The sequence below is a fragment of the Procambarus clarkii genome, chromosome 15, assembly GCF_040958095.1.
Source record: "Procambarus clarkii isolate CNS0578487 chromosome 15, FALCON_Pclarkii_2.0, whole genome shotgun sequence".
NCBI lineage: Eukaryota > Metazoa > Arthropoda > Malacostraca > Decapoda > Cambaridae > Procambarus > Procambarus clarkii.
In genome coordinates, this window is record NC_091164.1 from 22954735 (window position 1) to 22967628 (window position 12894).

Genomic DNA, 12894 nt, shown 5'->3' on the forward strand with positions numbered 1-12894 from the left:
TGCCCCAAGGCTACTTGCCTGCCCCGAGGCTACCTGCCCCAAGGCTGCCTGCCCCGAGGCTACCTGTTCCGAGGCTACCTGCCTACCCCGAGGCTACCTGCCTACCCCGAGGCTACCTGCCTGCCCCGAGACTACCTGACTGCCCCGAGGCTACCTGACTGCCCCGAAGCTACTTGCCTGCCCCGAGGCTACCTGACTGCCCCGAAGCTACCTGCCTGCCCCGAGGCTACCTACCAGCCCCGAGGCTACCTGACTGCCCCGAGGCTACCTGACTGCCCCGAAGCTACCTGACTGCCCCGAAGCTACCTGACTGCCCCGAGGCTACTAGCCTGCCCCGAGGCTACCAGCCTGCCCCAAGGCTACCTACCTGCCCCGAGGCTACCTGCCTGCCCCGAGGCTACCTACCTGCCCCGAGGCTGCCTACCTGCCCTGAGGCTACCTGCCTGCCCCGAGGCTACCTGCCTGCCCCGAGGCTACCTGCCCCGAGGCTACCTGCCTGCCCCGATGCTACCTGCCTGCCCCGAGGCTACCTACCTGCCCCGAGGCTACCTGCCTGCCCCGAGGCTACCTACCTGCCCCGAGGCTACCTGCCTGCCCCGAGGCTACTTGCCTGCCCCGAGGGCCTCAACACCGGACATTAAACTACCTGCAAGCAGTCTGTCAGTCAATGCCAGCGTTCATCGCCATAATAATTTATATGTTCAATATGGAATTAATTAATCGTATTTATTTATTTATATTTTTATTTATTCATCTAATTTTACTTTACATAAGCATATTACAGAATTTTAATCCCAGTATTCGCCAAACAATATCGCTAATAATAAAAACAGCCAAAACTCTCACTCAAGGGCACGCTAAACGCTAATATGCTCACTCAGGGGCACACTAAAAGTTTCATATTAGCGCTAAACGCTAATATGCTCGCTCAGGGGCACACTAAAAGTTTCATATTAGCGCTAAACGCTAATATGCTCGCTCAGGGGCACACTAAAAGTTTCATATTAGCGCTAAACGCTAATATGCTCGCTCAGGGGCACACTAAAAGTTTCATATTAGCGCTAAACGCTAATATTCTCGCTCAGGGGCACACTAAAAGTTTCATATTAGCGCTAAACGCTAATATGCTCGCTCAGGGGCACACTAAAAGTTTCATATTAGCGCTAAACGCTAATATGCTCGCTCAGGGGCACACTAAAAGTTTCATATTAGCGCTAAACGCTAATATGCTCGTTCAGGGGCCCCTCAGACTGCTTAAGACACATCTAAGAGCTCTGCTCTCCACAGCCTCACTCCTGTCCCAGGTAAGTTCAATACGGGCTCACCATAGCCCGTGCTACTAGAAACGTTTGGTTCCGAGTAGCTGAATCTTAAATCTCAGTCAACATTCATTCATACAGTCTCCGTGGTGTAGTGGTAAGACACTCGCCTGGCGTTCCGCGAGCGCTATGTCATGGGTTCGTATCCTGGCCGGGGAGGATTTACTGGGCGCAAATCCTTAACTGTAGCCTCTGTTTAACGCAACAGTAAAATGTGTACTTGGATGAAAAAACGATTCTTCGCGGCAGGGATCGTATTCCAGGGACCATAGGATTAAGGACTTGCCCGAAACGCTACGCGTACTAGTGGCTGTACAAGAATGTAACAACTCTTGTATATATCTCAAAAAAAAAAAATCATCCTGTTCGCAAGTTCCCGCAGCCTGTTCGCATCTCCCATCAATATGGCGCTTTGCCCCTTGTGTTTCCAGCCACTTGACAACGAAATAGGGGGAAAACGAATTGCGTTTCATGCGTTTGGAAACGAAAAAAATGTGAAACGAATTTCGTTTCATGCGTAAAGTAAATGTCCATCAACCCCTTACGAGAATGTAGACTATATAGTATACAGCACAACGGACCTACACCACCGGGACATTTCGACGTTACCTGCGCTAGCTGCGGGTAATTGTATTGTGAAAATCGTAAGTACCACATTAATTTCTCGTACATTCAATAATCTGTTAACGATATATATCTGAAACATACACCCATACATACGTACAACCATTCATACAGAAATCCAATTTATATATAATATTCTCGTTTCAGTTCATGGTTCTACGTCCTGCCCATACTGTCGTTGGTTCGTTAACCAGGAACTTCCAACCCAAGCCAGAAACGTCATTGAACGCCGCCGTATCATTAATAACCATACGTTTTTACCATAATTACCGTAATATAAAAGTTAATAATTACATATTTTAACTAGTATGTAATCTGTGTATAAAACAAGTAATATGTACTCATATAGTAAATGTTTACATCACAGGAGTTCGTATTCGTGACCAGGAGAACCTCGTACTTGCTGTTCGTGACCAGGAGAACCTCGCACTTGCTATTCGTGACCAGGAGAACCTCGGACTTGCTATTCGTGACCAGGAGAACCTCGTACTTGCTATTCGCGACCAGGAGAACCTCGGACTTGCTATTCGTGACCAGGAGAACCTCGTACTTGCTATTCGTGACCAGGAGAACCTCGGACTTGCTATTCGTGACCAGGAGAACCTCGTACTTGCTATTCGTGACCAGGAGAACCTCGTACTTGCTGGAAGCAACAACCCAGGTTCTAAATATTCTTTATTTATTTATTATCAGTTATTTTCATTTTTAATTTATTTAACTATTTATTTATGTTTCCAACCTCTTAATGTTTATTTCTCAAACGTTGTTTTCCTCTTAATGTTTATTTCTCAAACGTTGTTTTCCCCTTAATGTTTATTTCTCAAACGTTGTTTTCCCCTTAATGTTTATTTGTCAAACGTTGTTTTCCCCTTAATGTTTATTTGTCAAACGTTGTTTACCCCTTAATGTTTATTTGTCAAACGTTGTTTTCCCCTTAATGTTTATTTGTCAAACGTTGTTTTCCCCTTAATGTTTATTTGTCAAACGTTGTTTTCCCCTTAATGTTTATTTCTCAAACGTTGTTTTCCCCTTAATGTTTATTTTCAAAATTTGTTTTCCTCTTAATGTTTATTCACATCTAATATTTTATCACAGAAAGTAACTCGCCCCCTGATTCAACACAACCCTGTGAGTGGAGCACGCCTGTATGCACTCAGTCCCCGCATCTCAGGACGTAGAAGATACACTAGACGGTAACCTACAGTCGTCCTCAGATGAAGAACAATACCAGCCCCTTGTTCACGATATTTCATCGCCCGACGAAGAAGTCATTGCTCCAGATTCACCTGAGGTAGATAATGCAGTTCAAGTTGTTCCTCAGGTCTTTGAGGTCATTGACCATTTCAAAGGTGACTTCTCGAGACACTTTCTCCATTCCCGGTCATTTTGATGCTAACCCTGTATTATATATTAGTACGTATAGGCAATATTTTATAGAATACATCAACAATCAGTTCAGAGAAATACAGGAAAAATCCCTACCCTCATTTCATATTTACCCGGACATAAGTCTAATTTTGCAAAAACATAATCCTGCCGACAATGAATTTGAAATATTAGTCGAAGTGTTCTCAATTAGGAGCGAAACTCGGACTGTTACCCAGGAAGAGGTAGAGGTTCTTGTTATTTCGTGGGTTGACGAAATGACCGCCAAAATCGACGATTGCCTTAAAACTGTCCAATCCTCTAGTGTACCGATTCATTTAATGTCAGGCTTCGCCATTAATTTCTCGTATATCCGTCACCCGATGCATTTAGGATCTTACGTACCTTATCCTGGTAGATTAAAGGGTAGAGACTCAGTTTTTAACCCTAAAAGCGAAGGTGACGAGTGATTGTTGCAATGTGTGATGGTGCACAAAAACTTAGTGCGGGGTCGGACAATGGGAAACGCTAATATTTCTCACAAAAGCATTCAGTGGTGTAGGAGATTCATAGTATGGGCTGATGAAATCAAATTCCCCTTATTCCTTTGATAATCTTAGGAAAATAGAGAAACTTAACAAAATAAGCATTTATATATATACTGTAACTCATGAAAGTAACCGATACTATCTCAGTTTAGCTTGGAAAAGCGAAGAAAAATATACTGATAAAGTCCCTCAGTTATTATTAGAAGGCAAGCATCTCTGCTTGATCAAAGACTTTAGCAAATTTGCAAGGAATATTAACTATAACTTGAATAGAATTCCTAACACTCATAAATTCTGTCACATATGTTTATTACAAGCTTCCCCAGATGAGATTATGGCTCACTAAGAGTCATGCACTGTGCCTCACTAAGAGTCATGCACTGTGGCTCACTAAGAGTCATGCACTGTTTCCCACGTATTCTCTTTCTATAATCCTAGTGAGAAAATAATATTTAAAAATTATGGTAGAACCTATAGCCCAACTCACATCGCGTACTAGGACTTCGAATGTCTTCTAGACCGACAAAATCCCCCGAGGAATGACTGAAAGTAGACACAAAGTCAATGCATATGCGTACATGATATTAGACAGAGAATTAAATGTCGTAGAAACTTATTCCTATGTAGGACCAGATGCGGTTAATCATTTCATTACCACATTAGAAGCCTCTTGGAAAACTATTTTTGTTCAGCTCCCCTAGAAACTTATCTAGAGAGCAGGAAAGGATGTTCCAGAGACAAAATACGTGTCGGTTGTGTCATTAAAAATTTCAGGAATAGGAAAGATAAACATAGGCACCATAACCATACTATACAAGATAATAACTATCTCGGTGTTTATTGTGCTCGTTGCAATTTACAATGTAAAAATACTCGTAGATACTTGACCACATTTTCCCATAATGCCGCCTACGATCTGGGAATTATACTTAAAGAATTGCCTAAAGATCCTCTCCGCAATGTTGAAATCCTTTCCTAAGGAAGGCTTAAAATTTATGCAAGTCATTATAGGTAATCTTAAATTCCTAGATAGCCTAGCTCTCCTTAACGGGTCATTAGGAACCTTAGCGACTGGGCACATTAGCAGCAAGAAACCCACCAAATATACAGAACATATATTAAGCGGCGTATCTGATGAGGCTAAAACATTATTAATAAAGGGTAAACAAAGTCTATGCTATGATTGCATTTCTTCCATATATGTATTAGACGAACCTCAGCTCCCTTCTCGCGAACAGTTTAACAATGCTTCCCGTGACGCTCCTTTGTCTGAAGAGGATTATGACGAGGCTCTTGAAGTATTCAATTACGGCTTTGAACTAACATTAAGGATATAATAATTTTAAATTTAACTCTTGTTATATTTAAAAGTTGACGTAGGTATGTTGGTTGATATATTTACACTTTGGCGCACATCATTAGAGGAAATACATGAACTAGACATTGTTTTCTACGTATCACTGCCTAGTAACGCGTGAGACACATTCTTATTCAAATCTAAAGTTGTACTAGACTATGTTTATGATCAAAATATATATGACTTGTTGAGAAGAAATGTTTGAGGGGGGGTTCATATCTTCAATACGGCACTTTAGACAGGTTATAAATGAGCAGACCACATCTAGCCCCAGCTGTGATGAAGATACACACATTTTGTATCTCGACTTCAACAGCCTATATGCAGCGTGCATGGCTGAGGTACTTCCCCAGGTCGGAGTTAGACAGTTAACTGACCTTGAGCGGGATACCTTATTAGGGCAAGGGTTACAACATATCCCCTGTGATCAAGACAAAGGCTATTGGATTTTATGCGATACAAAACATGTATCTCCCGAGGTAGCCAGGTATACTGATGATCTGCCTCTTGTACTGTCTCATACTAATATAACTGAGGAGTTTTGTCAGAGTACAGTAAGAATACCCTCAATGAGAAACGTCAGCTCCCACCTAAGAATACTAAATTAATTGCTTCACATTTTCCCCAGAAAGACTATTAAGTAAGTCTTGATTTCTTTCAATTACTATTAAAACTAAGATTGGAAGTTGAAAAAGTAAAAACAATCTATGAATTTAAACAAGCTCCCTATCTAAAATATTTCATTTCAAAAACATTCGAAAACGAGCTAACACAACCTGTAAAGTTAAAGGAAAAGACTTTAAACTCATAAGTAATAGTCTGTACGGATAATCGATGGCAAGTATCTATAGATATGCGAATACCCACCATCTAGTGACGTCCAAACACTCATTCTTAGTTCATGCAAGAAACCCATTGTATAAACGAGCTATCTCTCTCTAGGTCCAGATCGGGTTCTCTGTACTGTTATCAAAGATATACATAAAGTCACCACTCCTTCTTACATGGGTTATCAGATCTTACAGACAGCAAAGTGACGTTTATATGAGTTCTGGTATAACGTGGTTAAAGCCCATTATGGCGACATAGCTAGGCTGATCTATACGGATACAAATTCACTCTAGCCTGTAAAGATGCGTTCCTGGAAATGACAAAAGTTCCTCAAGTAAATTATATGGATTTCAGTAAGTTGACGACGAACATCCCATGTATTCAGCTACTCGTAAAGGTGAACTAGGACTCCTCAAGTCAGAAGGTGGACACCTCGCCACTAACGTCTGACACCTCACCACTAACGTGGACACCTCACCACTAACGTGGACACTTCCCCACTAACGTGGACACCTCACCACTAACGTGGACACCTCACCACTAACGTGGACACCTCGCCACTAACGTGGACACCTCGCCACTAACGTGGACACCTCGCCATTAACGTGGACACCTCACCACTAACGTGGACACCTCACCACTAACGTGGACACCTCACCACTAACGTGGACACTTCCCCACTAACGTGGACACCTCACCACTAACGTGGACACCTCACCACTAACGTGGACACCTCGCCACTAACGTGGACACCTCGCCACTAACGTGGACACCTCGCCATTAACGTGGACACCTCACCACTAACGTGGACACCTCACCACTAACGTGGACACCTCACCACTAACGTGGACACCTCGCCACTAACGTGGACACTTCCCCACTAACGTGGACACTTCCCCACTAACGTGGACACCTCACCACTAACGTGGACACCTCACCACTAACGTGGACACTTCCCCACTAACGTGGACACCTCGCCACTAACGTGGACACCTCACCACTAACGTGGACACTTCCCCACTAACGTGGACACTTCCCCACTAACGTGGACACTTCCCCACTAACGTGGACACCTCACCACTAACGTGGACACCTCGCCACTAACGTGGACACCTCACCACTAACGTGGACACTTCCCCACTAACGTGGACACCTCGCCACTAACGTGGACACTTCCCCACTAACGTGGACACCTCGCCACTAACGTGGACACTTCCCCACTAACGTGGACACCTCGCCACTAACGTGGACACTTCCCCACTAACGTGGACACCTCGCCACTAACGTGGACACTTCCCCACTAACGTGGACACTTCCCCACTAACGTGGACACTTCCCCACTAACGTGGACACCTCACCACTAACGTGGACACCTCGCCACTAACGTGGACACCTCACCACTAACGTGGACACTTCCCCACTAACGTGGACACCTCGCCACCAACGTGGACACTTCCCCACTAACGTGGACACCTCGCCACTAACGTGGACACTTCCCCACTAACGTGGACACTTCCCCACTAACGTGGACACCTCGCCACTAACGTGGACACCTCGCCACTAACGTGGACACCTCGCCACTAACGTGGACACTTCCCCACTAACCCAAACACTTGGTCAGTAATCTACCAAAAGTGCCACAAAGACTTACATCATTGAGTCAGTAATCTACGACTAAGTAGTAGATTAGTGCCACTAAGACCAGCGTCACAACACTGACTCCTTACTCACCCAGTTGGTGCTCATCAGTGATGAATATTTCCACCCTTGATAATCATCTCTCTAACACCTCACCTTATTCATCCCCCAGTGTGTAGAAGTTATTCAGTCTTCGTACCAGGGGATGGACTGGAAGGTTAGGTTAGGTTAGGTTAGGTTATTCAGTCCTCGTACCGGGGGATGGACTGGAAGGTTAGGTTAGGTTAGGTTAGGTTAGGTTATTCAGTCCTCGTACCAGGGGATGGACTGGAAGGTCCATAACACAAGAAAATTCTGGCGCCTGAACCTGAAACCTCGCTCGAGACTGGATGGTCTTCGGTCCGCTCTCTGTGTCGCTGTATTACCAGATTGGTTTGGGGGCCCCAGTGATTCTATTACGCCTGGAGTGAGGGCCCAGCACGCGGCTAACACACAGCTTCCTGCAGGCGCCCTGACGCCAACCACAACAAACTGCTCGATCTGACAGTATAAATGAATTTACTGCGCTAGTTTAGTTCTCCCAAGTGTAACAAAACTGAACTCCAGTGTCACATTGGTGGACCGCACCACTGCTATACTGGTGGGCCGCACCACAGCTATACTGGTGGGCCACACCACTGCTATACTGGTGGGCCACACCACTGCTATACTGGTGGACCGCACCACTGCTATACTGGTGGACCACACCACTGCTATACTGGTGGGCCACACCACTGCTATACTGGTGGACCGCACCACTGCTGTACTGGTGGGCCGCACCACTGCTATACTGGTGGACCGCACCACTGCTTTACTGGTGGGCCACGCCACTGCTATACTGGTGGGCCGCACCACTGCTATACTGGTGGGCCTCACCACTGCTGTACTGGTGGGCCGCACCACTGCTATACTGGTGGGCCGCACCACTGCTATACTGGTGGACCGCACCACTGCTATACTGGTGGGCCGCACCACTGCTATACTGGTGGGCCTCACCACTGCTGTACTGGTGGACCGCACCACTGCTATACTGGTGGACCGCACCACTGCTATACTGGTGGGCCGCACCACTGCTATACTGGTGGGCCTCACCACTGCTATACTGGTGGGCCGCACCACTGCTATACTGGTGGGCCGCACCACTGCTATACTGGTGGGCCTCACCACTGCTATACTGGTGGGCCGCACCACTGCTATACTGGTGGGCCGCACCACTGCTATACTGGTGGGCTACACCACTGCTATATTGGTGGGCTACACCACTGCTATACTGGTGGGCCGCACCACTGCTATACTGGTGGGCCACACCACTGCTATACTGGTGGGCCGCACCACTGCTATACTGGTGGGCCGCACCGCTGCTATACTGGTGGACCGCACCACTGCTATACTGGTGGGCCACACCACTGCTATATTGGTGGGCCGCACCACTGCTATACTGGTGGGCCGCACCACTGCTATACTGGTGGGCCGCACCACTGCTATACTGGTGGGCCGCACCACTGCTATACTGGTGGGCCGCACCACTGCTATACTGGTGGGCCGCACCACTGCTATACTGGTGGGCCGCACCACTGCTATACTGGTGGGCCGCACCACTGCTGTACTGGTGGGCCGCACCACTGCTGTACTGGTGGACCGCACCGCTGCTATACTGGTGGACCGCACCACTGCTATACTGGTGGACCGCACCACTGCTATACTGGTGGGCCGCACCACTGCTATACTGGTGGGCCACTCCACTGCTGTACTGGTGGGCCGCACCACTGCTATACTGGTGGGCCACACCACTGCTGTACTGGTGGGCCGCATCACTGCTATACTGGTGGGCCGCACCGCTGCTATACTTGGTGGGCCGCACCGCTGCTATACTGGTGGGCCACACCACTGCTATACTGGTGGGCTACACCACTGGTACACTGGTGGGCCACACCACTGCTACACTGGTGGGCCACACCACTGCTATACTGGTGGGCTACACCACTGCTATACTGGTGGGCCACACCACTGCTATACTGGTGGGCTACACCACTGCTATACTGGTGGGCTACACCACAGCTATACTGGTGGGCCGCACCACTGCTATACTGGTGGGCTACACCATTGCTATACTGGTGGGCCACACCATTGCTATACTGGTGGGCCACACCACTGCTATACTGGTGGGCCGCACCACTGCTATACTGGTGGGCCGCACCACTGCTGTACTGGTGGGCCACACCACTGCTATACTGGTGGGCCGCACCACTGCTATACTGGTGGGCCGCACCACTGCTATACTGGTGGGCCGCACCACTGCTATACTGGTGGACCGCACCACTGCTATACTGGTGGACCGCACCACTGCTATACTGGTGGGCCGCACCACTGCTATACTGGTGGGCCACACCACTGCTGTACTGGTGGGCCGCACCACTGCTATACTGGTGGGCCACACCACTGCTGTACTGGTGGGCCGCATCACTGCTATACTGGTGGGCCGCACCGCTGCTATACTGGTGGGCCGCACCGCTGCTATACTGGTGGACCGCACCACTGCTATACTGGAGGGCCGCACCACTGCTATACTGGTGGGCCTCACCACTGCTGTACTGGTGGACCGCACCACTGCTATACTGGTGGACCGCACCACTGCTATACTGGTGGGCCGCACCACTGCTATACTGGTGGGCCTCACCACTGCTATACTGGTGGGCCGCACCACTGCTATACTGGTGGGCCGCACCACTGCTATACTGGTGGGCCTCACCACTGCTATACTGGTGGGCCGCACCACTGCTATACTGGTGGGCCGCACCACTGCTATACTGGTGGGCTACACCACTGCTATATTGGTGGGCTACACCACTGCTATACTGGTGGGCCGCACCACTGCTATACTGGTGGGCCACACCACTGCTATACTGGTGGGCCGCACCATTGCTATACTGGTGGGCCGCACCGCTGCTATACTGGTGGACCGCACCACTGCTATACTGGTGGGCCACACCACTGCTATATTGGTGGGCCGCACCACTGCTATACTGGTGGGCCGCACCACTGCTATACTGGTGGGCCGCACCACTGCTATACTGGTGGGCCGCACCACTGCTATACTGGTGGGCCGCACCGCTGCTATACTGGTAGACCGCACCACTGCTATACTAGTGGGCCGCACCACTGCTGTACTGGTAGGCCGCACCACTGCTATACTGGTGGGCCACACCATTGCTATACTGGTGGCCACACCACTGCTATACTGGTGGGCCGCACCACTGCTATACTGGTGGGCCGCACCACTGCTGTACTGGTGGGCCACACCACTGCTATACTGGTGGGCCGCACCACTGCTATACTGGTGGGCCGCACCACTGCTATACTGGTGGGCCGCACCACTGCTATACTGGTGGGCCGCACCACTGCTGTACTGGTGGGCCACTCCACTGCTGTACTGGTGGGCCGCACCACTGCTATACTGGTGGGCCACACCACTGCTGTACTGGTGGGCCGCATCACTGCTATACTGGTGGGCCGCACCGCTGCTATACTTGGTGGGCCGCACCGCTGCTATACTGGTGGGCCACACCACTGCTATACTGGTGGGCTACACCACTGGTACACTGGTGGGCCACACCACTGCTACACTGGTGGGCCACACCACTGCTATACTGGTGGGCTACACCACTGCTATACTGGTGGGCCACACCACTGCTATACTGGTGGGCTACACCACTGCTATACTGGTGGGCTACACCACAGCTATATTGGTGGGCCGCACCACTGCTATACTGGTGGGCTACACCATTGCTATACTGGTGGGCCACACCATTGCTATACTGGTGGGCCACACCACTGCTATACTGGTGGGCCGCACCACTGCTATACTGGTGGGCCGCACCACTGCTGTACTGGTGGGCCACACCACTGCTATACTGGTGGGCCGCACCACTGCTATACTGGTGGGCCGCACCACTGCTATACTGGTGGGCCGCACCACTGCTATACTGGTGGACCGCACCACTGCTATACTGGTGGACCGCACCACTGCTATACTGGTGGGCCGCACCACTGCTATACTGGTGGGCCACACCACTGCTGTACTGGTGGGCCGCACCACTGCTATACTGGTGGGCCACACCACTGCTGTACTGGTGGGCCGCATCACTGCTATACTGGTGGGCCGCACCGCTGCTATACTGGTGGGCCGCACCGCTGCTATACTGGTGGGCCACACCACTGCTATACTGGTGGGCTACACCACTGGTACACTGGTGGGCCACACCACTGCTACACTGGTGGGCCACACCACTGCTATACTGGTGGGCTACACCACTGGTACACTGGTGGGCCACACCACTGCTACACTGGTGGGCCACACCACTGCTATACTGGTGGGCTACACCACTGCTATACTGGTGGGCCACACCACTGCTATACTGGTGGGCTACACCACTGCTATACTGGTGGGCTACACCACAGCTATACTGGTGGGCCGCACCACTGCTATACTGGTGGGCTACACCACTGCTACACTGGTGGGCCACACCACTGCTACACTGGTGGGCCACACCATTGCTATACTGGCAAAGAATAACTCAGGTGTTGGTGATCAATGGATATAGCAACACAGAAATAAACACTACAATAAGACGACACCTGGGCTGATGGGACAATCCTGAACCTAGAACAGAAACTACAACACCTCCAATAAAATTATATTATAAATGCACCATGACCAGTGAACATAAAAAAGAAGAACGAATAATGAAAGAAATACTCTGTAGAGAAGTAGAAAAACATTACTCCTAACCAAAACGTAGACTTTATCATATTCTATAAAACAAAGAAGACTACCCGACCTCCTTATTAACAACGGCCCGAAGCCGACGGAGAACCCTTTACAGCAGTCAGACTTGGTATATAGGTACACCTGCCCCCACGAAGGATGCTTGTCGTCGACCAAGTTGACGAGGCGTTTGACCTGTCATCTTCAATCAGCTGCCCCTAAAAGTCATATGAGACAAGCCCAAGACATCACCCTAACAAGAGAAATGTTGAATAAAAACACTTGTATAATAGACAAAACCCAAGATGTAAATAGATTACAAATTCTTGAAGCAATCCACGTAAGAATAGAACAACCTACCTTAAATTCCCAAATTACGGAACTATTCACTCTACCCACCATGGGAGT

At 49.0% G+C, this 12894-nt stretch overlaps 1 protein-coding gene across 1 annotated transcript; it reads left to right on the forward strand.

Moving 5' to 3' along the window:
• The first annotated feature begins 1226 nt into the window (after positions 1-1226).
• On the forward strand, positions 1227-12322 carry LOC138364982 (mucin-4-like). The gene is made up of 7 exons (XM_069325073.1): positions 1227-1304; positions 2331-2579; positions 3115-3292; positions 4886-5017; positions 5228-5330; positions 8253-9595; positions 9780-12322. Exons 1-7 carry the CDS (start codon positions 1227-1229, stop codon positions 12320-12322), a joined length of 4626 nt encoding a protein of 1541 aa, XP_069181174.1.
• Positions 12323-12894: the final 572 nt, after the last annotated feature.

What these genes read in the sequence shown, in the direction of transcription:
- LOC138364982 (XM_069325073.1), top strand. Translation starts at nt 1,227, where the DNA reads ATGCTCGTTCAGGGGCCCCTCAGACTGCTTAAGACACATCTAAGAGCT. An exon ending in TTCGTGACCAGGAGAACCTC is followed by an intron (nt 2,580 to 3,114) that starts GTACTTGCTGGA and finishes CCCGCATCTCAG; the next exon opens with GACGTAGAAGATACACTAGA. An exon ending in GCCGCACCGCTGCTATACTG is followed by an intron (nt 9,596 to 9,779) that starts GTGGGCCACACC and finishes GCTACACCACAG; the next exon opens with CTATACTGGTGGGCCGCACC.